The 26,622-nt window shown below is 38.8% G+C and overlaps 1 protein-coding gene across 6 annotated transcripts in view; it reads right to left on the bottom strand.

Annotated features, from left to right (window-relative positions):
* Positions 1 to 1,029: 1,029 nt before the first annotated feature.
* Positions 1,030 to 26,622, bottom strand: part of TRMT11 (tRNA methyltransferase 11 homolog) — a 40,728-nt gene continuing 15,135 nt past the window's right edge. For all 6 annotated transcript variants that reach the window (XM_059700261.1, XM_059700262.1, XM_059700264.1 and 3 more), the window contains 6 exons: positions 25,182 to 25,262; positions 22,750 to 22,914; positions 21,355 to 21,427; positions 21,100 to 21,231; positions 15,223 to 15,343; positions 1,030 to 1,581 (listed from right to left, as the gene is read on the bottom strand). In XM_059700261.1, the coding sequence (XP_059556244.1) occupies positions 1,450 to 1,581; positions 15,223 to 15,343; positions 21,100 to 21,231; positions 21,355 to 21,427; positions 22,750 to 22,914; positions 25,182 to 25,262 (704 nt within the window). In that variant the 3' untranslated portion in view covers positions 1,030 to 1,449. The remainder of the gene's footprint in view (positions 1,582 to 15,222; positions 15,344 to 21,099; positions 21,232 to 21,354; positions 21,428 to 22,749; positions 22,915 to 25,181; positions 25,263 to 26,622) is intronic.

Genomic DNA, 26,622 nt, shown 5'->3' with positions numbered 1-26,622 from the left:
CGGCCCTAAACCTAGCCGTAACCCTAACCCTAACTCTAGCCCTAACCCTAACTCTAGTCCTAGCCCTAATCCTAACCCTAGCCCCAGCCCTAACCCTAGGGCAGGGGTCCTCAAACTTTTTAAACAGGGGGACAGTTCACTGTCCCTCGGACCGTTGGAGGGCCGGACTATATGAACGAATTCCTATGCACACTGCACATATCTTATTTTGAAGTAAAAAAACAAAACGGGAACAAATACAATATTTGTATTTGCATGCGGCCAGTGGGCCGTAGTTTGAGGACCCCTGCCCTAGGGGAAGGGTTACGATTAGCAGTGTGGTTAAGGCACAAGGAGCTCACCCTCTCAGCAGAGGAGCACAGGATGGCCCGGTATGGGAGGTGCTGGTAAAGAGGGTGAAGGCTGTAACTGTTTTGAGGGGGCGCAGGGCTGGGGTTAGCTGAGCCTGGACTGGGGGATCTGGTCCCCACCTGGTAGATAGGCTCCATGCTGACCTCCAGATGATCCGGGGTGAGGCCCTAGAAAGTGCATTTTAAACACCTAACCAGGTGGTTTTGAGGTAGGTGAGGAGCTAGTCGTAGGTTTAGGGTTCGGGTTTGGGCTGGATTTAGGGTTAGGGCTAGTGCTAGGGCTAGGGTTAGGGATGGCATTAAGATTTGGACTAGGATTAGGGTAGGATTAGGGTTAGGTTTAGGGCTAGAGCTAGTCTTCCGGTTAGGGCTAAGGCTAGGGCTAGGGTTAGCCCTAGCCCTAACCATAACCCTAACCTAGCCTTAGCCATAATCCTAACCTTGTGCCCTAACCCTAACCCTAAATCAAGGTTTAGGACTGCAGGAGCAAATCCAAGGTACAGAGGAGCTTCAGATGTGGACAGGCCTCAAGGAGTTCGTAAGCTTTTTAGGTTGTCAGGTCCTAGCCTTTCTCATCATCACTATCACCGTTATGACCTACTTGTCAGGCATTGTTAAAAAAAAATTCATTTCCTTCATCGTATTCCCCCTTAAAAGCACTGAATACTACAACTTTAGAAATCCTCAATTAGATTTATTAGTGGCTATGTAAATCAATTACAATAAAAGAAAACAATTAACTCTAATGAATAAACTCTCAACCACTATTAACTGCCTATAATATAGTCTGAAGATAACTATTTAAAAAGTCAACAATAGTAGTTCCCGTTGTAAATTAATTACCAAAAATATAACTGCTTTTAATTTCCATAATACTTAAAAGTACAAATATAAATTAAATAAAGTTCAAAAGACCACATACAACAAAATAGTTCATAAAACAAGGCTAATTTTAAAAGAATTGTTCAATTTACTTTGTAGCATTTTTTTGTTATATAAAATTATTTAAAGCAGTGCATGTTTTCTGTATCACACATGAAAGTTCACATCCAGATGTCCTTTTTATGAAATCCTTATTCTTTCTTCATTGTCAAAATTTTCACTCCTGGCTAGATTTTTCTTCCTTGGCAATTCTTTTTGTTATCCCACTGAAATATTTCTCACGGAAGGAATTATGACCTTGGTATGGCAGAAACTGATCACTTAGCAGATGTGAATACTGGTCCTGGTTCTGGTTGGTTGGTAAATACAGAAAATAAAAAGAGTTTGAGTTAATTTCTTTAGTTACCTTGTAACCAAAGCAGTCATTTACTGTAAGCAAAATCTCCCTCTGTGGTGCATATTGGTTTTCCTATTGTTGTTTTATTACCTGAATGAAAAACATATCACCCACTTTATACTTGCTTGGGTATCCAGTGTTTTCACCTACTTTTCCTCATTTGATCCCCTGTCTTCAGTGCTTCTGCTCCACTCTATTCCTCATATTGAGAGCAAGCTCAACTTACTAAATGCAAATCTAATATGCCAGCATTTCTAGCTAAAATCCAAATGGGTTTAAACTTTCCCCAATTCTGAGGCTTTCCCTTAAGGTTTGGGAGGTAGATTCACTTGCACATCAGGTGGCTGAATGTCCTCTCACTTTTCTTTCCTGTACAAGAAGGATCAGCACACTGTCCGGCAATGAGGTCGCCCCGCTCTGCCATTCTGTACTCTTCCCCCTGGGACTCCTCCAGGCTATGCAAAATCACCTCGACGGGAAATGCCTGTGGACTGGCCTGGAGCTCAGTGGTGAGGAGGGTAAGACAGGACAGAAATGTGTGACTCCAGCAGCCACAGGCTCAGGAGACAGAGGCATGGAGGACAGGCTGGGAACTGACTCGGGCTCAGGTGCTTGCATGCCTAGCGGCCCAAAGCTGCCAATTGTGCAGCTCACCTGAGGAAGCAGGAGGCAAAAGTTGAAGCACAATGGAAGATAGGCTTCCTCTTAGACCAAAGAGAAAGCGTAACAAAACAGCTTGCCTTTGACCAGGAGGATATAAATGGGGCAAACTGATAATAAAGAACAGAGAATTATGAAGATTAGAGTCAGAGACGGGGAATAAACAGAAGAGCGTGAAAAACCCAAAAGTAATGATTAAAACGTGTGCCAATTAATGGCTATCTAGACAATATGTAGGGACTACCTATGACATTCTTTGTCTGAACAGTTTAGATTCAAGAATCCCTCAGAATAAAATAAAAGCAAAAAAAAAGCCCCTAAGACTCTAAAGACCATGGGCTGAGTTCTACAGGGATCCAGTGGCAGAGAAACACACACTACGGGGAAAGGTGGAAAGACTAGCAACCTTAGAAATGCAACCTCGGGTGAGATGGAGGGGAGGGGGGAGACCTCTTTTCTGTCTTTACCACGGAGTAGAGAAAAATCCCATGAGACATACGCTGGAAAGATTCTTTCTGCAAGATTGGCTGCCCCTGAATGTAAAATAAGTCATTATAACAAAAACTACTGGATAACCCAGTATCTCCAAATCCCTTATGTATGTAGCCAGGGATCCGGCAAGAGCCATTCTACTATTACTTAGCAGCATAAGTCCTGCTTCTGGATAAGCCAGACACTCCAGGGACTTTGGCTACCATTTTCATCTGAATGGAAAGTCCTGGTTCCTAAAATGTTCTACATGGAACATTCAGTGTATGTATGGGCTAATACATACTATTACATATATTCATGTCGATATCATATACCTATGAACAATAAACATTTCAAATATAATTTGGTCTATATGAAATACACTACTAGTATGTGCACCATTCAGAATTTATGTTGCCTCAATGCGGAAGAAGATGGCACACTTTTTTTTCTCTCATCCTATCTTTAGTTCAGCTTACCAGGGCTCACACTTGAGATGACGATAGTCAACTGCACATATTTTTCACCACCTGTTCATGCCTCTTCTCTATTTGAATTCCCTGCCCATCTCAAACAAGAATATCTGCAGGGGTGTTTTTCAGCTCACTATCTCAAAGGCCAAAGTGTTTACTTAAAAGGACAAGGGTATCCTCAGGCAACACAACCCTTGATGTCTCCATTAACTAGAGCTCGTCCCAGTCCCAGTGTTTAAATTCTGGTTTTCCCAACACTTCCAAATCTGTCTTCCAGTATATCTAGGTGTCATAATCCTACCAATTTTTAGTAAACAAGAAATACTTCATGAAAAATAAAAACACAGAGAGAATTGGGAAATGCCAAAAAAGAAAACTCCGGCACTGAAAAATTACAGACCACCTTTCTCAAATTTCATTAACTACTGGTTAAATTGTGGAGCATGGTAGGAGTTAAAGAGCTATGAATAAAATAGGAAGATTGTTGATTACACTGTCTATTGTTTATCATCTTTTTATAACCAGAAATTAAGAGTTTCTGTAGGAAAGTCTGTGCTAGCTACAGATGGCTTCCTAATGGAAATATACAGCTTTCAGACCTATCACTTAACCTTGTAAGACAAACAGCAATTGTAAATATGACAAGAAATATACCAGTTCCGAGTCAAGAAAGCAACAAGTATATATTTACAACTATGTGTTTTATATAAATCCACTATTAAATTGTCTGCATCTTTTCACAGCAGGTTATCATCTAAATTTTTCAGCTACGGAAAGGGAGACCGAAGGAGTTTGAGTAATCTGCCACTGGTCGCACAGCTAGTTAAGTAGCACTGGTAGAACTGTAGCCTGGATGAGACTTCAAAGCTTACACTTTTTCCAACACTTCTATTTTTCTTGTTTTAGTAGAAATTACATCAAAACAATGGTTGAAAAGTTAACTTCCCACACAGTAGACTAGTAAGTAGCTCAAAATGGAGTCTGACATTTAGAGGACATTCCTCACTGAACAGCAATATTATGGTAGCACTTATTTCAGATCTAAGCTTTTAGACAGAACGCTTTAACCACTGTCCCCCCCAGTCAACTTCCTGTCCTATCAGTACTGCTAATTCTAAACGTAAACCACTCGAGGAATTTCAACACCCTTGCCAAAGAAACCAAAACCGTACAAATTGTAGTATACTTATATGTGTACACTGCCCTCTGCTGGCAGAAGCAGGTAGGATTTCCTGCTGTGGATAAAGATAGCTTGAAACTGAGCTGACCATGGGTACAGGAGCACTCCTTCCCTCTCTGTTTGAGTCCTGACTACTGTAAACATCTAGTCACTAGTTACAGAGAACCAACATGACCAGGGTGGCTATTTTTCTCCAGGGAGCATCAGCATTTCATTTTTTAAAGAATGATGTGGAAATGCACATTATGTATTCACCTTGGTGACTCTAAAGTATAAAATTGTCATCGGTGTCCAACCCAGAATTACAAAGTATTCTCTAAAATAAGAAAGAGTACATAAACTAGACCTTATTCAAGCTATTCCTTAATTATTTTTAAAACTAACCCTACATCAAGATACAGCATCACAAAAAAAGACATTAAAAGGAAAGCACTTCAGCCACTTATAACATAATAATCTAAAGGGAAACAAATTCTCAAGAAAGAAACTGTATGTTCTGTAGTAACATTTGAAACTGACACTGTAAATGGAACTAATGACACTGGATTATACTACAAGATAAGTATGTAAGAGTGTTTCCTAAATGGAGTGTCCCAGATGACTCAAGCGACGACACTGAGAACTCCACTTCAGTAAAGCAATCCTTCCAGCTACTGCTCCTCCCAGAAACCGGCCATTCTTTGTTATCATCGTCTCCTGAGGAGAGGTAAGGTGTTGGGATTTTCCACAGGATGGTGATTCGGCTGCTTTCTGGTTTGCTTCTCATGAGATATGAAGTTCAGGTACCACACAATTAGAATGTTTTGTAATGCTGATTTTTTAAAAAAATATATATATATATTTATTGATTTCAGAGAGGAAGGGAGAGGGAGAGATAGAAACATCAATGATGAGAGAGAATCACTGATTGGCTGCCTCCTGCATGCCCCGACTGGGGATTGGGCCCGCAACCTGGGCATGTGCCCTTGACTGGAATTGAACCTGAGACCCTTCAGTCCACAGGCTGATGCTCTATCCACTGAGCCAAACCAGCTAAGGCTGTAACGGGGATTTCTGAAGAGTGCTGTTAAGATAATAAAATTGAGTACATGTTCAAACAGAAAATTTTAGCTAGCTATAACTATCTGTTCCCACACTTCCTTCAAATAGGTAGTTTAAATACTGTCAAATTTGATTGTCTTTTTATTCAGGAAAGGCCCAAAATAATCAGTGAGCAGTTACTATTCATTTCCTAAACATTTACTGAGTGGTGGGCAAAACAGTCAAGGTCTGTGAGTTGAGAGCTTATATACTAGTAGGAGACAAACGTTAAACAATATATCCCCAAACATATACTTGCAAACTGTGATTAAACAGTGAGAAGGGCACTATTCCTATATAATAAAAAGGTAATATGCAAATAGATCAAACAGCAGAACAACCAATCAAAGCATAATATGCTAATCATATGCTAAGACTGCTCAACTGCTAACTATGACGTGCACTGACCACTGGGGGGTAGACAGTCAACCGGTCGACAAGTCACTATGATGTGCACTGGCCACCAGGGGGCAGATGCTCTGACCGGTAGGTTAGCTTGCTGTTGGGGTCCAGCCAATCGGGACTGAGCAAGATGGGCCGGACACGCTCTGGAGCCCTCCCGACGCCTCTCCCCAGCCCGATCGTGCACCAGTGGGGTCCCTCAGCCTGGCCTGCGCCCTCTTGCAACCCGGGACCCCTCGGGGGATGTCGGAGAGCCAATTTCAGCCCAATCCCACAGGCCGCTCCCCTTGGGAGGGCACCAGACGCAGGGCTCATAACTGGCGAGTGCTGCTGTGGCAGTGCGAGCCTCTCCCGATCGGGACTGATCAGGCACGAGCCTGCAGCAGACACAGTGGGGCCAGGATGAGTGGGAGCGGCAGGTAGGAGCTGCAGGCAGTGCTGGACTGTGGGGTTTGGCCCGATCCCTGCAAGCCACCCAGAGGGACCCCACCCGGGCACGAATTCGTGCGCCGGGCCCCTAGTCTACATATATAAAAGCCTAAGTGACTAATATGACCGAACGACTGGTCAACCAGTTGCTATGATGTGCACTGACCACCAGGGGGCAGACGCTCAACACTGGAGCTGCCCCCTAGTGGTCAGTGTGCTCCCAGAGGGGGAGCGCTGCTCAGCCAGAAGCCAGGCTCACGCTGGTGAGCACAGCTGGGGTGGCAGGAGCCTCTCCCTACTCCGCAGCAGCGCTACAGAGCGGCAGCTGGAGGCACAGCTGCCCAGGATGAGCGTGAGTTGTGTGATGCAGGCTCGGGCTCCTCCCTGGCTGCCTGCCACTTGGCGCACTGCTATATCCCCCGAGGGGTCCCAGATTGTGCGAGGGTGCAGGCCAGGCTGAGGGGGAACCCCTCCCCCCCGTGCGCTCCCCTCCCCCCCTTGCACGATTCCATGTACCAGGCCTCTAGTACAAACATAAGGACACACCTAGTTGGATGGAGTGAAGAAAATGGACAAAAAAGGCTTCCCTAAGGAAGTGATGTTTACCTGAGACCTAAAGGATGGGTTAAATTTACAGAATGAGAGGGTAAAAAACATTCTAGGAAGCAGTGAGAGAGGAAACACAATGGAGAAGACTGAGACTAGAAAGAGGTGAGGACATTCTGGGAACTAAAAGCTCACCTGTGTGGCTAAGGCTTGGTAAACAAAAGGGAAAGTGGCACAAAACAAATCGGAGAGGCGCGTCAGGAGTAGATGGGGTTAGCTTTGAAGGTTAACTGAAGGATTTTCAATTTTATTCTAAATTCCACAGAAAGTCATTGATGACTTGTAAGCAGAGGAATTTGAGTACTTACTTACATTCTCAAAGATACTCTGGCTTCTGTATAAATATGCACTGGCAGGATCAATCGCAGACGCGGGGGAACCAGCTGGAAGACTACGGCATCCGCCCAGGGAAGCAGCACTGTGCCCTGTCCTTCAGGGCAGGGGGTGGATAAAAATATATGCAAAACTACCGTCCACTCAGTTATCCCAAGCCAGACTCTCAGAGTGATCCTGAACTCCGGTCTCCCTCACCTATGTGTCCAATCAGTCATCAAGCCTGTTATCCTCTACACTCTCCAACCCTGCCTTTCTAGGTTACAGCCTCATCACTGCACGACCATGCCAGGAGCCTGGGCACTGGTTTCACAGGTTATCTTTCCACAACTCAAGCTTGCCTGCATAAACATAGTATTTTGAAGTAACGTTTGTAAAACTTCTGCCCCTCTCCTAACTAACATCCCTCATGGGCCTGCCATCACCAACCGGATAAACTTGGAACTCTTTGGTCTGCAAAGACCTTCATTCAACTCTAGGAATTCCTTTGGTTTTCCACTTCATCTCCAACCATTCCTCCCCCAAATAGATAGGATTTCACTCATACTAAAATGTCTAGGGTTCTCTGAATGCACCACAACTCCTCAGTCTCAGCACCTTTGCTTAAAATACTGGCTTCCTCCCTTGACTCAGGCACCATCTCCTCAGGTAGGTGCTCTCTGGTGCCTATACACCTTGCACAGGTCACTACAGGACTCGACACAGTAAGGTGAAACGGGCTGGGCAACCATTTCTCTCACTGGGCAAGTTTTCTAAGGATAAAAACTACACCTTATTAGTCTGTTTAGCCTCAACACCTCACACAAATGGTTCCATAAATGCTGAGTGATGAAAGCCATGGCTTTTCCCTCAGGGAACAGGTGATCAAGGCAGGGAAAGAAAACATACAAAAATATGGAAAAATACTTCAATGTAAAAATTATTAGAAAGTTTTCTTTCTCATTTCTCATAGCATCTTTTCCAAAATTTCACCTGCCCGGAAGCCCTTATTATATTAATAACCATTTATTCACTCCCAGCAAACACCTCCGTTTACACAGAGAAAAAGGAGCCATCCAGTGTGAATTTTCTCACTTCCTTGCTGCCACCCATCCTCGACTACAAACTGGATCCCTTGCTTAACTCTACGGCCTCATCTCTCACCCCAGTCCCCACTCACATTCTGACTAAAGTCAAAATGCTCTCTAATGTCCCTTTACACACAGCCAAGAGTTACTTTTATATAATTCCCCTAAACTTCAGTGAAAATACTTTAGGATAATCATCAGTTCAACTAAAATTACTGCTTAAAAACAAGAGATTTTCCCTAGAAAGGTGTCACTTTGGGGATGAAGAAGAAAACCAAATGGTTTCTACATTAACTATAGGTCAGGTTTAAATTGTCCCGTTACTGACAGTTCCTGATAATGAGATAATGATTTCTTCTACCTCACTAGTACTGACCTTAAGTCATTCATATCCTTAAAGTGACAGTGGTTTATATAGAACAGCAGTTTCATTGCAAACACTTGAATACAAATGGCTTAGGGAACTTATTCTATGATAAGTGAAAACCAATGATGCTGTCATCACAGTAAAAGCCATCAAACAGGCAATGCTCATCGAATTGTGTCAAGAAAGACTTTGGGTTCATGAAATATTAAAGCTATGATATATATTCTTAAATAGGGTCAGAGGAAGAAGGCAAAGACATGGGAGAGAAAAATAGTGCGTCGCTTTTCTTTCTTGTAATCAGAAAAGAGTGAAATGAAATGTAAATGACAGTGCTGAACATAATGGGCCTCAGTTCAGCTTCAGGGTAATTACCCATGTCCGGCTTTTGTTTAAAAATCCTGCTCTCCTTATCAAAGCTTCCCACTGTTCTACATCTGGTACTGGACAGTAGCTATAGAAACCACTTGTGCTAAAGTTATACAACTATAAACAGCACTCGGCCATTTCCAAACCAAGGACAAGGAGGTCAGAAGTCTGGCATCTAATACTATTAAGAGAAACCAGTACAATACTTAACGGGAACAAGGTAAGGCTGAGAATCTTCATCCCAAAATTAGGTATTTACATATGGTTTGTACCTTTTTAAAAAATGTCATTACTCTTCAAGATATTAAATTACCTAAAGTCTATTAAAATATTTTTATATTAAAATCTTCATATCTAGAGTTCTGAAAATGAGTTGACATTTAACAACTGAACTTTGACATCTGGCACTCAGCACATAATTTCTTTCTAACTGTAAAAAGAATATCATGGATAGTCATGCTCTCATGATGAAAAAAACATGAGTATTTTCTACATGCTCTCCACTAAAATCTGTACCTTTATAAAACTCAAAACTTAAAACCTCAATTATTAAAAGAATACAGGTTCAACACACCAGGTAAAAATGTAATAACAATTTATTAGTTACTATATCTAATATTTAATTAAAATTAAGAAGAACTGTACTGACCCTAACTAAGCAGCAAAAGATGAGTAATAAGCCAAAACATGTGCAGGCACACATATACATACTCTCTCGCTTTAATTTGGAAACTTTATCTCCTAGGCAACTTTTTAAAACTGTCACAATTCATTAAAAAATTAATAAACACACTTACATTTATATAAAGAGCAAAAACAAGCAAAATTACTTTGCTTAGGGATGAATTCGGTAGTGAAAATATTACAAAGGGAAACAAGTAAGTAATTACCATAATAGTCAGATTAGTGGTTACACCTGCTAGGAGAGGTGTTTATGATCAGAAATAGCCACAACAGGGGGTGCTTCTGGGGTGCTGCATGACTCAGTAATCTTGACCACGGTGGTGGTTACACAGATGTTCACTTTATAACTATTCATTAAACTGTGCACTTACGTTATGGACAAAAAATACGAGTTAAAATCTCAGGGTTGCATTCTTGGTGGGATAGGAATGGGAAGAAGACACAAATTCATGTTTAAATTTGAAGAGCACTAGAAAGATCATTCTAAGTTAAATAACATGATAAATAAGAAAAAAATACAAAGTGGAAATTTTGTCAGATGAGAATTATAAAGGAAGCTCCAGGGGATTATGCTAATTCAACACATAAACTTCCATGTATCTAAACCAGTCGTACCTTGGACTCCCAGATTGTACTTTATATTCTGCAACTGACATCTGCCTAAGATTCTACAGCATCAGTACATTAAAGACTATTTTACTGTCAAGCTTGAAAATATGAGCATTAGAGCTAGAACATAAAAACAGGTGCTCTGCCTTGAGGGAACAGCTTTGTCCTACAAATAAGAGTCATATCCAAAGAGCACCATAAGTGGCACCAGAGATCTTAAATAATTGCCTTCCGAGGTGGGTGGGGGGTGGGTGGGGGGGAACAGACAGACTTTTGCTGCTTCTTGATTTGCCAGAAACAATAACTTAAAACTATTACAAGACCATTAACTTAACAAAAAATCCAGTTTGTTTGGCAAAATTATTTAGTTGCAGAAGTATAAAAGAAAAAGTAAAATGATAACCCTCTAAAATTTAAATTCAAGGAAAAGTACCTTTAACAGCAAAGCAATTCATTCAGAAGTAGGAGACATGATCCCTAAAATGGAATTCTGCAACATGATATGCAGCATCACCAGGATTCTGCTTTTATAAGCCTTTCTCAAACATTTCAATGTATGATTTACAGATAATGCAAGTACTTTCCTTCTGACCTTTTCGCAAAATAAATCTTAGAGAGGTGCTGAAACCGGTTTGGCTCAGTGGATAGAGCGTCGGCCTGTGGACTGAAGGGTCCCGGGTTCGATTCCGGTCAAGGGCATATACCAGGGTTGCGGCACATCCCCAGTGGGAGATGTGCAGGGGGCAGCTGATCGATGTTTCTCTCTCATCGATGTTTCTAACTCTCTATCTCTCTCCCTTCCTCTCTGTAAAAAATCAATAAAATATATTTTTTAAAAAAATGTGTTTTAAAAAAAAAATTTTAGAAAGGCCCTCGCTCATACACATACACACACATACACACACACACACACACACTTTCACGATAATGAATATGGTACTGTATTAAGACCTAGAATAAGTTCATATCCAATTACCAATGTTCTTACTTGTCTTATTTTTCTTACTGATAAATGAAGTAGCATCTATTTCCCACTACCATGCTGTATGATTAGAATACTTCATACCCAATCTCTAATCTTTCATAGTTCTAATCATAAGGAAACTGTCCACCAACCTACAATGGACAGGCAAAAACCAAAAGTATTTCAGCAAGAAAGACAACCAGAAGGAAACACCTTTAATTCAAACAGCTGCTAAAGAAAAAAACAACTACTGACTTTAATTCTAAGAAAGAATAATGCAAATGGAGTCAGGAACTAGCATTATTTCAGCAAAACACCAGTTTATGATTAGCAATATAACTTTACTACCATTCTACTATATAAACTACTTATCACAAAGACAAATTTCTTCCACTTCAAGCCATCAATAAGTCATTGTCTCAAACAAGTGAACTCAGTGTCTCTTCTCTCCCTTCCTCATCTAAAACATGTTATAATGCTCATTCTTCTTTCTCTCTCCACAGCTTCAAACTCTTTCAGTCCTTTCGTCAAAACCCTCAGTTTTGGCCACCTTCCATTCTGATTAATGAAGCATTCATCAGCTTCACGTTACTAGACACTTTCATTCAGTCCAAAATAAAAAATTACATTAACTTTCATCACCTGCCACTATGATCGTCCACTATTCTTTATTTTAAATAATCTGAACCACTCTGACTAGCTATAAAAAATAATGGCAACTATTTTACAGAATATTTTAACACTAATCTAAATTAATGTCCATATAAAACCTAGACTAAAACTTACCAATACTTTAGTCCTTCTCAAAATAACTAGGAGTATAAGCTACCAAGTCAGGTAAACAAACCACAAAACAAAGAGCGCACAGGATGGCCCATTTAGTGCAATGACAATTTTAAATGATTTTTTATATTTAAACAAGTACTGTAGAGTGTAATAGTGGCACAGACGTATAAAAAAGACTTCAAGGAAGTCTTGAAAATGGCTACTATGGGATCTTTTTCATCTGTCCAAGTATACTGGTAGAAAAGGTTGAGAGAGTATTGTTTTAGGTGACTTTCACTGGAGATGTAATTATTACACTCATATTCCAATCTGCTATGCACAACTCTGGAGATCAGCATTTCTCTCCTATGAATTTCCTAAGAGAAAACTACTGTATAAGAGTAACCACTCTGACCAAAACTATATATAGCAACATTAGTTACATGTTGTATCAACAGGAGAAATGAGTCCTGGTAAAACAAATCATATTCTACCATCGTCCCATGAGTGATGAAGAAAGACCATCTTTAAAAGAAACTAGTATCTGCCTTTTAATCTTGGCATATTCTAAAGCTAGAAACGTGTTTTGGTAAAGAGGCGACATGACGCCTAAAAAAGGGTACAGGATTTCAAGAACAAAGAAGAATTTTGTTCTCAACTCAGCCAATTCCTAGTCTCTAAAATGTACAAAATAATAAGGTCAATGGATCTAAAAGCTTTGTAAACAATAAAGCATTAATAATGTGTTATTTATCACTCACCTAGCTTTCAGACTATATAAACATGGAATACTAACCAAAAAACTAGCTTTCCTTATCAGGCATCATCATAATTTCAACATGGTTGGCAAGAATGTTCTTCTTTACTACTAATGTTCAATAAATCTAAAAACTATTGCCAATAATCTAAAGATACAAAATTTTATGAAAAATCCATATTCTTTAGACAGTTCTTGCATTTGTTTACATTTTAAAAGGGGGAAAGAAAGAACATTTTATAATAACCTAGCAAGTGGGCCAAAAGTCATACTGAAGTTAAACCTAACAAGTGACGAATCAAAAATGAAGAGATACATATACAAAAGTGTAAAAATCTAAAATTAATAGTCTTCCATTGCCAAAATCAACAACACTGAACAAGTCCAAGAATAATTTGTTAGACGCGTGTGAGAACTGTTTGACAATTTTACGTCATCACTTGCATTATAAAGGACTGAGATCTTGCTGCAATTATATACACTTCTCGCCATACAAACAGAAGGTAGAAATGAAGTAATTAATTAAAAACCAAGCATGATGAATTTATCAAGAGAGTATTTTAAGTTATAGTAAATCCCATACTAGTTAAAACTCACTGATCAAATTTGATCTTATAAGATATCTCAAAAGTTACTTGAGTATTAGTCTTTATCCTTTAAAAAAATAAATTTTAAAAGGAAAATGATAAAAAGCAACCAAACAAAAATTAATACTGCTTTAAAGCTTTAAAAATATCTAAGGTGAGTGCCCTTATCATTTTCATGTAGAAGAAAAATTCTCAGAAGCATCCTTATATCATTCTCTAGTTCTTCTCAGTATCAAATTAATTTGCTTAGAAAAATATTATAAATCTGGAATACTAGACTTTCTTAAATTAAACTCAAGGGAATGAAACTGTGAAATTGTCCACAATTAAAATAGAAATGAAATAAAATCAGAAGAAAAAGGAGGCATTATAAGTGATACCACAGAAATACAAAGATTATAAGAGACTACTATAAACAATTATACACCAACAAACTGGGCAACATAGAATAAGTAAATAAATTCCTAGAAACATACGACCTTCTAAGATTGAGTCATGAAGAAAACAGAAAATCTGAACAGATTACTAATAAGGAAATTAAATCGGAAATCAAAAACCTCCCAACGAAAGTCCAGGACCAGATGGCTTCATTGGTGAGCTCTAAGAACCATTCAAAGAAGAATTAAAACTCAAAGGCCAGCATTACCCTGATACCAAAACTAGACAAAGACATCACAAGAAAAACCCTATATCAGATACAGGGTTAATATACAACATATATAAAGTACACATACAACTCAATAGCAAAAAAAAATCTGATTAAAAAATGGGAAGAGAATCTAAATAAAAATTTTTCCAAAGAAAACATACAGATAGATGGTCAACAGGCATGAAAAGATGCCCACATCGCTAAATTCTAAGGCAGTCACACTCTGGTCTTTTCTGTTCACCCTATAGGCCCAAAGCAAAGATGAGGCTTGCCCAAGTTTCCAGTAAATTTGGGAGGGCTTCCGTTGTCAATCCAGGTCAAGTACAGTCCAAAGAGCATTCTTTGCATTTAGTCAAGCTCCATTATAAGGCGTTACTCATATCAATTCTGTTCTGATCTAGACATGAGATACTGCAGATGTTTTGTTCTTTCTTCTCGAGCATAAGTGTGTTGGGGGGTGGGGGAGGAGAGGAGGAGGTAAGAAGAAAGATGATGTGTTGGGCCCTACAAGGCTACTTTCTCCCTTATATAAAGTGATATTTCCTATTCAGTATAGTCTACAATCAAGTAGGTTATGCTCTTGGAGAAAATGGTAACTAGCAGTTTGCTAATTAAATGAGAGTTATATTAAGAGTGCTCTGTTTTATAATTGAGTTAGCAACAAGTTTGTCAAATAAAGTCTGAGAAGTTAAGGTCAACTTTAATTCTGTGCGTCTATTCAATTTCTATATCCTACTTCAACCCTCTAACGCAGGGGTGGGGAACTTGCCACGGGCCATGTGAGTATCTGTAACATCATTCACAGGCCATATAAAATTATCAACTTAAAAATTGGCCTGCTATATTTGGTTAAACATCTAATTAACTCACCCCTAATGCTTTAGCAGGGCCTGGCCAAATGATTTTCCCAGGCCTTATATGGCCCACCGGCCAGATGTTCCCCACCCCTGCTAACTCCACCAAATGCCACATACCTCTTCACCTTCCAACTTTTCCTGAATTCACTGATTTTTTTTTCCTGAATTCATCAATTTTTTTTTTTTTTAATCAAGGACTAACATTTCCAAACTCCATTAGAGGAAAACTAAAGAAATCAACTTGTGATCCTTCCAGAATTTATGCCAAAAGTATTAGGATAACTTACCTCAAAATTCTTCACCTTTTCCATTGTTATCAGGCGCCTTGCTGTGTGACTAGAAAGCTTCTGCTCACAGTTGCTAATAAGTTTCAGGCAAGGATGCCAGGGTACCATCTCTTCAGTGTATCTGAAGGAAGAACAGCTGACTGTTACAAACACTTCGCACGTACACCCCACACAGGATGGTCACTGGGGTTACCCGGTATGTATGAGACCCCCTCCCACTACAGCCATGTGGTACTAGTTTATTTAATATTCACCGCTTACATAACCCATAAACAATCTAGGTTTTTAAAAAAGCAAGGTATTTTAATACTATCACATCTGAGAAAAGTAGTTTGTTTTACCTGTAGAATGGGAATAAGAGAATATAAGTATGTTTTATTGAAGAATTACAAGAAATTAAACCACAAAAATACAAGACAATTACCCTAAAGGATCCCACAAGAACACCTAAAACAGATAAATACATTCTATAACTTGACATTCATGAGACTGATTCATCAGGAGATTTATAATTTCCTAAAGTATGAAGTCCACTACGGCATATACGTGCCCTAATAAAATTTTGCCCCTGCAAAATTTTAATGGCATCCTGGGACCTCCATTAACTTTGTAAAAATACCAGGCTAAAGTTATTTATAAGATATTTCAAATAGGTTACCACTAAAATAAACATTACAGATGACACCAGTTCTCTGGCCACCTTAACCGTGAAATAAAACTGAAGGGAGCCATGATAACGAGCAGTGGTAACTGCTACTGTGCAGCACAGGAACCATGTGAATGGAGACGATGACACCTAGAAAACAGGACAGTCAGGCTGCAGTAGTTCAGAACCTGACATCAGACAGGTTATTGGTATCAATATTGGCAGAAAAAGCAGGTGACAGACGTGGGGAAACAGCTATAGAACAGAATGCAGAAGAACAATGGGGGAAGGTATGGGTACCATTAATAACACTGTGATGGCCAGTTCTTACTTTTCCTTTGCAAATCTTTATACCTTTCTAGATAGTCTCTGGAAACATTTATCATATGGGGACATTTAAAGCTCCCAAATGGGTAAGAAGCTGACCGCACTTCACGTAAAAGACTGGCCTGTCAGCCAGCCTGTTCTAACGCGTCAACATTGTCTTCACCACCCGTTTGACTAACCTCTAGGTCTTTCTGACCTTCAGGGCACTCTCCCCATTACCTCAACCACATGCTCAAAGCCCTCATCACCCACTTACCAAGCAACATCTACATGCCCTTCATTATTATCAGTGGGAGGAATTCGCTTGACGTCTTTCTCAGAAACTTCCGTAAGGCTTCCCCACAAATGGCCATTCAGGTTTTACCTCATCTACTAATTCTCTAACGTTTACTACATTGTTACAAATGCTGTACTTCTACAATAGCTAAACCAATTTGGAGTCTTCGTACGAAACATTTATGATATGAAGGAATACATTAGGCACTATGATTGACAGATTAAAATAAAAAGTGATAAGAGAGAGAAGATAGAGCCTTGACCTTACACTTGCGAACAGCAGGGTTTACAGATGTCTAATACTGTTTGTCAAATTTGCTTTCAGCCGAAACCGGTTTGGCTCAGTGGATAGAGCGTCGGCCTGCGGACTGAAAGGTCCCAGGTTTGATTCCAGTCAAGGGCATGTACCGTGGTTGCGGGCACATCCCCAGTAGGAGATGTGCAAGAGGCAGCTGATCGATGTTCCTCTCTCATCGATGTTTCTAACTCTCTATCTCTCTCCCTTCCTCTCTGTAAAACATCAATAAAATATATTTTTTTAAAAAAATTTGCTTTCAAAGGAAAAAAATCGTTTATTTCCTGGTGGAGATGACAAAGCATCTTTATTAAAACATTACTTAAATATATACAAACATAAATTAGAGATAAATTCCTTATGCTTATATACCCTATATAACTATAAAGTAAAAAATAAACTTATAAATCAAACCAGAAGTACAAAACCAATACAATTTTAATACTTATGACTTCAATGATGATAAATTGCTAAAACAAAGTCACCAGTGTTTGGCTTAACAGCAGAAAAAAATATTTACATGTTTTAGATTCTCTTTCTGACTTGATCTGTAAGTTTAAGCAGGAAGGTACATCATTTGGGTCATCATTATCATTAACAAGTTTGTTTTTAACCACTACTCTATTATGTTAATAAGACAATCAATTTAACAGTATACTCCCAAAATACCATCTAAAAAAACAGCAGTAAAGTAAAATTTCTTTACTATATATTTACTAATTTATTTCATAGTCATGAACTGTGTGCAAACTATTAAATGGAAGCTATAAATGGTACTATGCCTGGACTATAATGATACTGCAGCATCCTATCTTAATTCCATTTGATTACTTTCCTCTACAATCCAAGCATCTATTTAAAACCTAAATCAGCCAGAACAGGCAAATCCACAGATACAGATAAGCAGCTGCCAGGAACTGAAGTGATAGATATTTCTTATGTGCACAGGGCTTCTTTGGGGAGAATAAAAATGCTCTGTAGCACTAATCGGTTTGGCTCAGTGGATAGAGCATCGGCCTGCGGACTGAGGGGTCCTGGGTTCGATTCTGGTCAAGGGCATGTACCTTGGTTGCGGGCACATCCCCAGTGGGAGGTGTGCAGGAGACAGCTGATCGATGTTTCTAACTCTCTATTCCTCTCCCTTCCTCTCTGTAAAAAAATCAATAAAATCTATTTTTTTAAAAATGCTCTGTAATTAGACAATGGTGATGGTTACTAAAAACCATGCACTTTAAAAGGGTGACTTGCATGGTATACAAATTACATTTTAACATTTTTATAAAAGCCAAAAAAGACTATATATATATATAGGCCCTAGCGTTTCCATGAATCAATTTTGAAAATCACTTATTTTCTTGTGAATTTTCATGCCTCGGGCTATTTTGAAATACTACTACAGTTTCACCTCCCATTTGAGAAACAGATTTGTTATTGATTGGAGCACTTACTGAAAACAGTTTAAGAAATCACTTTTTTCTGTTTCCTATATGAGACATGAAAAACATGTTCTGTTCACTGCTCTGAGCCACAAAATTAATTTTATTACAATTAAATTTTATCCCCCAATCCTACTTTGAGGCACTTTATTAAGTTTCTTCTCTTTGTCAGCATTTTTATCATGAGCACTACCAACTGGATCTCTATTAAAGGACATCGTTCACAAAGAAACGGTTTCTAATCACTTCAGAAAACAACCCTATATGGACATGTGGAACCTGGTCAAATAACTTAGCAACTCCTATAACATCAGTCACACAGGAGGGGAACTCACGCCCTGTCCAAAGGAATATTACACAACTCTTCAGGATCATTTTCAAGTAGTTATGAATTTGAATAATAAACCCACAAATACCAATGGTCTACAGTAATTTTACGTTGCAAATCTCTCTGAGTGGCAAGAATCCTATATAATAAAAGGCTAATATGCAAGTAGACCAAACGGCGGAACAACCGAACAACTGGTTGCTATGACGTGTGCTGACCACCAGGGGGCATGTGTGGAACATGGTGGGCATCTGCAGTAGTGAGATGGTGGAGCAGGTGAGTGGGGGGTGCCAGACCAAGGCAGGGTGCCAGTCGCTGTGATCAGGACAAGCCTCTGGTGGTTACTAAAAAATCTTTGCTCCTGCATACCACGGTCTAGCCCGGTGTTCACACCTGCTGCCAGCACCAGCCCCGGTCACACCCACAGCCGGCGCTGGAGCCACTGCTTGCACTCACTGCCGGTGCCCAGCACCGGTATCGATAAGTCGGCGCCATCACAGAGTGTGAGCAGCGGCTGCCGGTCCTGATCGTCCTTGAGGACTTCTCCACCTCCCCCTGCTCCTGAGGGATGATTGGGGCAGCAGCTGCCACTTGCACCCGCTGCTGGTGCCGGCTCTAATCGCTCCATGCTGTCAGCGGGTGCAAGCGGGGCCGGCAATGTTAGCACGTAGGAGTGGCGGCAGCGGGAGCGGGGCTACCGGCAGACAGGGGACTGGGGGCCACGGCGGGAGGGGCCGAGCGGGGGGTACAGAGGATGGGCTGAGACCAACCCTGTGCCTACCGCCTCGCAGCCCACAGTTCCTTTCAAGGTGCATGAATTTGTGCACTGGGCCCCTAGTAAACAATGAGAGCTCAGATGAAGGACTGATAATTCTGCTGAGAAAGGTTGGGAAAAGTTCACAGAAGTAGTGACAATTAAGTAAGGCTTTGAAAGAGGACTGGAATTTTACCAGCTGAGGGAAGAAGAGTATATGAAGCAATGGGGACAGAATACACAAAGGAGAAAAGATACAGAGCATCTAGATACTGGTAAAAAATCTGATATACTAGAGTGGGGAGAATCTAGACTCAAGGAAGAAAAACAGAAGTTTGTTGACTGCATTTTAAAACCAGAGAGTGAGAAAATCCATTTTCAATCATCAGCTCTAACAATTCTTCACAAATAACTAAGCTTTTAGGTAGTATTTTGTTTTTACTATGTCTTATACTTTTCAAAATGTCCTGGGATTAAGGAATAATACCAGAACTTGATTATAGCATGTAATTTTTCTTTTTCTTACATTCACTATACATAATTATACAAAAAGCATTTTAGAAATGCTAAAGTTGTCTGTCTTTTCTTAATGGCAGTTGAAAGCTGTGCTGTTTTTTGTTGTTTGTTTTATAAACATTGCATTTGAAGTTGCAAAAGCCTGGCCTAACTTCAGCCATGTATTTATTTATTAGCTGATAAGAAGGCTACACATTCATGCCGATTCAGCTTATGTTTTTGTTGCCAGTGTTAATCTCATTTAACCTCTTCATTTTAGAAATAAGGAAAGTTAATTCTAAGGAGTGAAATGACTTCTCTAAAGTAAAAAGCAAGCTAGCTTACTGGTTTCTTTATTCCCAGTACTATGTTCACGTAATCCAACATTCTGCCAGATCCCAGGTATCTGGTATGTGAACTGATAGATGGGTTTTTATTAATATTTTCAGAGAGAACATTTATTTATGTCTGTGCAAAAATGGCTCTTGCCTTAGATAAGCTAAATTCCAGCAGCAAGCTTACTTGCGTAATTTTTTTAAAAGATTTCTAAGGCAAATTGAAGAATAGCCCAATTTTGATCTTGCTACTATCTTTCCAATTTAAGGATCTCATCTTGTTCAAGACATCTTGTCTTTCACTGTGGATATCACAGCTCTATTTACAATTAATAATTACTGAATAATAAAACCCAAATCAATAATGTTAAACATAATCAGGACCTTAAGCATATGCATAGCTTTTATATTGGTGTTAGTTTTTTAAAAAGATGCATTTGCATTTAATGCGATCATTACAGCCAATATCTATTAAAGCTAGCTAGTAGTAGGTACATGAATCACTCAGTGAAGTTGTTAGAAATTACCTCTTTGTGGCCTGAAAAAACAGCCACTGAACAGCAGCTATATCAGGCACTGAGTCCAGTGTGGGTACAACAGGAATTGGCAAACTTTTTCTCTAAAGGGCTAGAGAGTAAATAGTTTAGCCTTTGTGGGCCATGTATGTTTCTGTCACATATTGTTCTTTTTGTTTTTTTTAACCCTTTAAAAATATAAAACCAGTCTTAGCTCAAAAACCTTACAGAAGCAGGCTAAGGACCGTATGTGGCCCACCGGCCATAGTTTATTAACCCCTGACATCAAATAAACAGGTCAAAGTAATCCCATCAATAAGAGAAAGGGGCCAGTTTTATACACATATGTAGGTAAACAAAGACTACCATTTTACTAAGTAAAAAGATATTTATCCTAAAGACAATTAGTGAAAAAAATATGCTATATATATAAACATCATATAAAAATAAAATAATTTAATGTTACATACTCTGGTGTGTATACTGGTAACCAATAGACTAGTCTTCCACCTAATGTGAGGGTCTCAGCTGCGAAGTTTAACAGGTCAAAAAACATATCACTCAGATGATAATTCAAGGAAACAGGAACATGGCTTTCTGGACTAGACAAAAAAAAAAATCAAAATGAGTAAAAATCTTTAAGGCTGTTAAAAACTGAGTTAATTAGCAAGAAGCAACATGCTTGTTCTCAAAGTAGAAACACACCATATTTAGCTTTCACTTACCATTTTTCTATCCCCTTCTGGATTTCCTTCTGTGAACCTGTTCTCCGTGTAGATTCTCTGATACCATATGGAGCTAGACAGAAAACACAGGTAACACAGGTAGTCAAAAGTCACCTACTCCCCAGTGAGGGGCAGATGGACTCGTGCCTCCAGCTGTGACACCGAGAAGGATACACGTCACCTCTGCAATATTCCAGCTGAGAATGTGTAACACAAAGAACATTGGATTTAAAAGATTTGGGAGGACAGGCAGGCCATGTGTTCTTCAAAAATGTCAGTGTCATAAGACAGAGAAAGGCGTTGAAAGTGTTACAAATTAAAGGAAGCTTAAAAGACATGTTACTAATGCAATACCTGATACTAGGATACTATGCTAGAAGGGGAAATATGCTATAAATGATATTGGGTCATTTGACAAAATTGATGGCAAACTGTAGATTCAACTATTGCATTTGGTAGCTGTACTTTTGCTATCTAAGAGTCTATCCCTATTCTTAGGAAATGACACACTGAAGTACAGGGGTAAAGGACCACAATATATACAATTTATTCTCAATTCATCAGAGAAAAAACTATATTTTATGTGAATATATAATGAAAGCAACAATAAAGTAGACTGTTAAAAAGTTACCCAGTTTTCATAAAGTATCTTCATGCTGACATTATAATGCCTTGGTAATTTTTCTTTTGTTAGATTTCATACCATCTAAGTTACCTAAGAACTAAAGTGAGCTGAGATGGAAGGGTTGAGTACACTTGCCACTATTTACAGATTTACTGCCAAATACTTTAGAAAAGGCAGATCTGTTCTTATATAGGGTGCCGGGAAAGCCCAAGAACTCATGAGGCACAGCACAGTTCTCCTGTGTATTCCTGAAGCTCAGTGCGTTCGCAAGCCCAGTGTCCACAGAATTTCTTGTAACTCTACAAAGGAGATGTCAGTGCAAACAGGCACTACAAAAAAACACAAAAACTTACACATGGAAAAAACGTGTGATACATGAAACTCTCTTCTTCGAAATCTGACACCATAATTGCAAATGACATTTTGGATCCAGTGGGTATACTAGTGACCAACTGTAGCCAAATATAAAACAAACACAAAACAAATATATGCCTCAAAAAATGAGCTGAAGAAATAAAGGGATGACAAGTTAATATACATAGTTTATGAAAACTAAACAGTAAACTATTTACTATTAGTTAAATGGGTTCCTTACCTATATTCACAAATTTTTTCCTTCTCACTATGTGAAGATAGGGGTGGGGGGACTACCAGTACAAGTTGGCATCGTGTGTGTGTGTGTGTGTGTGTGTGTGTGAAGTTTGTATTTTAAATGTAAATGACTTCAGGAAACGAATCCTACTCCTACTTTTGTATAAAAGCAAACTTACGATCAGTGATGATTGCATCAAAATACGTGCCCTTCTTCCAGGAAGGTTTGGATGCATCAGAAACCAGGACATCAAGGTAATACTTCTCTAACCCATACTGACGGAGATTTGCCCTAATGTTTTCATCTGGTCCTCTCCATTTCTGGTTTTTCCTACTAGCCTTTCCTGAAATGAGAGAAAAAGAAAGACAGGAAGTACTAAATCAAAGTAATATTTAACTCATCTAAACCTACATTTATTCAAATAAAACTTGCTTTCACTTAAAAAATCTCCCTTTTATTATACAAGTAAACATTTATTTCAACTTATTATAAAAATATATTTTGAACAGTAATGTACTGATGCCTGGTATTGTTCTGTCACTTTTCAAGTAAAACTGCCTTAAAACACTAATTCAATACTTAATGAGTTCAAAGCATACAGTAGTAAGATTCAGAGTTGAATAAAATACGGTCCCTTTCCTCTAGCACCAGTCTGATGTAGTGATGAATCAGATCAATGAAACAAAAACTAAGAAAGCTAATTTGGGAAATGCATGTGATCAGAAAGGGGCGGGGGGGGCACGGATGGAGACATTACAGATGAAAAGTTACAGCAGGATTGAAGTTGTTCAAAAGTACTAGTTTAGGAGACAAAAGTGGATGATGGGATACCATCAATTAAGATGACAGAAACCAAGAGGAAAAACAAGCTTAGGAAAAAGGATGTGATTCACTTGAGATACATCAATCTTGCTTGTGAGCTACCTACACAACATTCAGGAAGAGCTATTCAGCAGGTAGTTGGAGGTCAGAGTATACAGACATAGGAGTCACCAGTATAGAAACTTCACTTAAATCCATAAGAATGAATGACATTATTAACCTAGGTGGCAGTTATATACGTGTTTGTTTTATATTTATTCTATTTTTATACACTCTTCTGTATAATGATCTACTTCACAATAAAAACAAAACTTAAATGTCAAGAGAAGAATGACATGACTGCACAATGTAGTGTTGACAGGAGAAGGGGGCAGAGAGATGCGGGAGAAAAGCAATGTGTAAACACAGAACAAAGAAAACTGCGGGCCTTGCAGAGGCTGCAATGGAAGCCAAGGACATAAAGTACGACCTGCTGAGAGTACTGTCTCGGGGACCAAAGGAGGCTTTATAAACGTCAGCACTGCCAAATGCTGTAAGTCTGTGGCCTTAGAGCTGTCAGAAGGCATCAAAGCTGACAAATAATGGGCACCAGAGAATGAGAGATGAAGAAGGGGAGATAGCAAGAAAATACTAGTTTTTCAAGAAGTACTTTGGCAAAATAAGAGGAAAACAAAATGGCAGCTAGAAGGTGTCTACAGGATTGACAGAAAAGGTTTTCTATTTTTAAAAATAGGAGAAACTTGAGGATATTTGAGGACAGTAAGAGATCAGAATGGACATATATATCTAAGAGCATCTTGGATGAGCTCTGAGGAAATGCTACGTCCATCAGAATTCTACCCAAGTACACTGAAAGGTTGTAACAAGTTTTAAACACAACTTTCATAAATAAAAATTCAAATAAATTACATATGACAATTTCCTTAAAGCAAACATACCACTTCTACTAAAAGCAAGCTGTACTAATACTTTGTCTACTCTAACATATTGCAGACAAAGACTATTTTTTTCTGGTTAGCTTAAATAGGTGACCTTGATTAAATACAACTCATTTTCCTTATGATAAATATTACTAAATTCCTTATAGTCAAGACAGGAAAAAAAACAGGTCATCAAGTACAATATATCAAATTGTTTTAGCAAAAGAAAAGAACACATAATAAATTTTCACCTATATAATAATTTACACTGAACAGGAAAAGGGAAAAGAGTATTTTAAGGGCGATTCTAGCTGCAATAATTTAACTAGTATATACCAACAACTTTAAAATCATCAATGAAACCTGACATTTGTAATACCATTCAGCTATAAGGAATTACTTTTTCAGTTTGATTCAATTTCACTGAATAACACATCATCAGCAAAGCTGCCAGATTTTAAACTACTTTCCAAAATCCCCTCAAAAGCAAGCAATCTTCAGATAGAAACTGTATGTTTTATTAACACAGTCATGCTGATTACAAAATGGCTCTCTCCTAGTTCTTCTCTCCCAACCCTAAAGTTCACGACCTTACAGTTCGCCTCCTTTTAAAAAACCTCTCTTACTAAGACCACAATACCTGTGAGGGAGGGCTTTTTCTTATTCATCACTGTGTTCCCCCAGGATCACTTCATAAAAAGCAGATACCCAAGGAAGTCTTATTGTTGTAATAAGTAAAACTGTATTATACCACAACTCTTCATTTTTAACAGTAAAAGTGGACGTATAATACCATATAAAAATATTTATTTTAAAGGCACATTTGGTACAAGAGCAAAGACTGCAACACTGTCTAGAACATACTCACCCAAGCCATGAACTGTGTTGTAGTCTATGTCTGTCCCGTACACATACGCTCCAAAATGAGCAGATGCTATCAGAAGGCCACCTGGAAAAAACCAGTTATCATCCGTTAACCAGAAAGTCCCAGGCTCTTATTTCTTCCACTTAGATTCTTACAAACTAGCTGCGGCAGAGTATCTTAGAAGGACAATGGTCCTGGCCTCCAAACGAAAAGAAACAAACCCTAAGCTATGCTCACTACAGCGGTCACAAAGCAGGTAATTAATGTATGACTTGGCATCATTACTCTAAACAGCAATACTTATAGAAAATTATCTCTTGGGGGGGTTCAAAATAATGTATATTTAGACATTATTTTCATCTCATTCTGAGAGATCCATGCAAAGCATCTTGCTCCTTTTTTACAAATGAGCAGATGACTGCTACACAAAGAGCTGGCAATAAATAAATTCTGACCACTGGGCTCAATTGTACTGAAATCAGAGTTTCAAATAACTCAAGAGGACATAATTAATATGTAAGACATTAATTAATCCTTGCAATAATTAAAATATTAGGATGAGAAATAGTTATTTCTATAACTAGTAAAGCAATGATCTCATTTTATAAATATTAAGTTCCAAATAACTACTATGAAACACACAATTAATACCGTTTTTCTGTTTACTATTCTATAGAGAGGTCAGTCAAACTGAAAACAGAAGTACATTCTAGACTGTGCACAGACTTGGCCAAGGGGCAATAACTAGGGCTATTTCCTTAATATACTTTGAAATGTAATCTCTAAAATTAAGATGGGTAGTGCCTCCAGAGGGTCCAGATCTATAAATGAATAGTGTTCCCCCATAGCCATTTAAAACACAGTCTGGTAGCATGTACTTACAAATACTTTTCCCATGAAAAATATTATAACTGGCTACTTACTATTGGAGTCCCTGAAGAAGAGAATGCAGGACTAAAAGCACAGCAAAAGCCAAAGCCTAGGTTCCCTCATACTAATAACTACAAAAGCATTCGTGTGAGAGGTAAGGTAAGTAGGTCCTCATAACTCTTACTCTACAAATGGAACAGTCCCTGTTTGGGAAAGTTACTGTATGTGATGAGGTGGAATACTCACAAAATCACTTCACCCAAATCATGAGGAATTACTACAAGTCTGCCAATTAAGGCAGATACTCACCTAGAAGAGCTAGTTGACAAGGGAACAGAAAAGCTTTCCTGTGCTTCCTTAAACAGAACCTTATCCATTTGGTTAGTGAGTTTTGAGCAGACCCAATTTAGAGTACACTGCTGCAAGGAGATGAATAATCTGTTAGTTAACTCTGTGCCCTTTAAGCTTTTAAAGTTTTAAATAAAATCATTATAAAGTAGCTTCTCTGATCTAGTCACTGAATAACCACTGTCAATCATCTAGTGTCTTTCCATTAAATTGAAGCACTTTTTGC

Source organism: Myotis daubentonii, chromosome 6 (genome assembly GCF_963259705.1).
Source record: "Myotis daubentonii chromosome 6, mMyoDau2.1, whole genome shotgun sequence".
Classification (NCBI taxonomy): domain Eukaryota; kingdom Metazoa; phylum Chordata; class Mammalia; order Chiroptera; family Vespertilionidae; genus Myotis; species Myotis daubentonii.
Note: the sequence above shows the minus strand (reverse complement) of the source record. Positions and strands in the feature narration are given on the sequence as shown.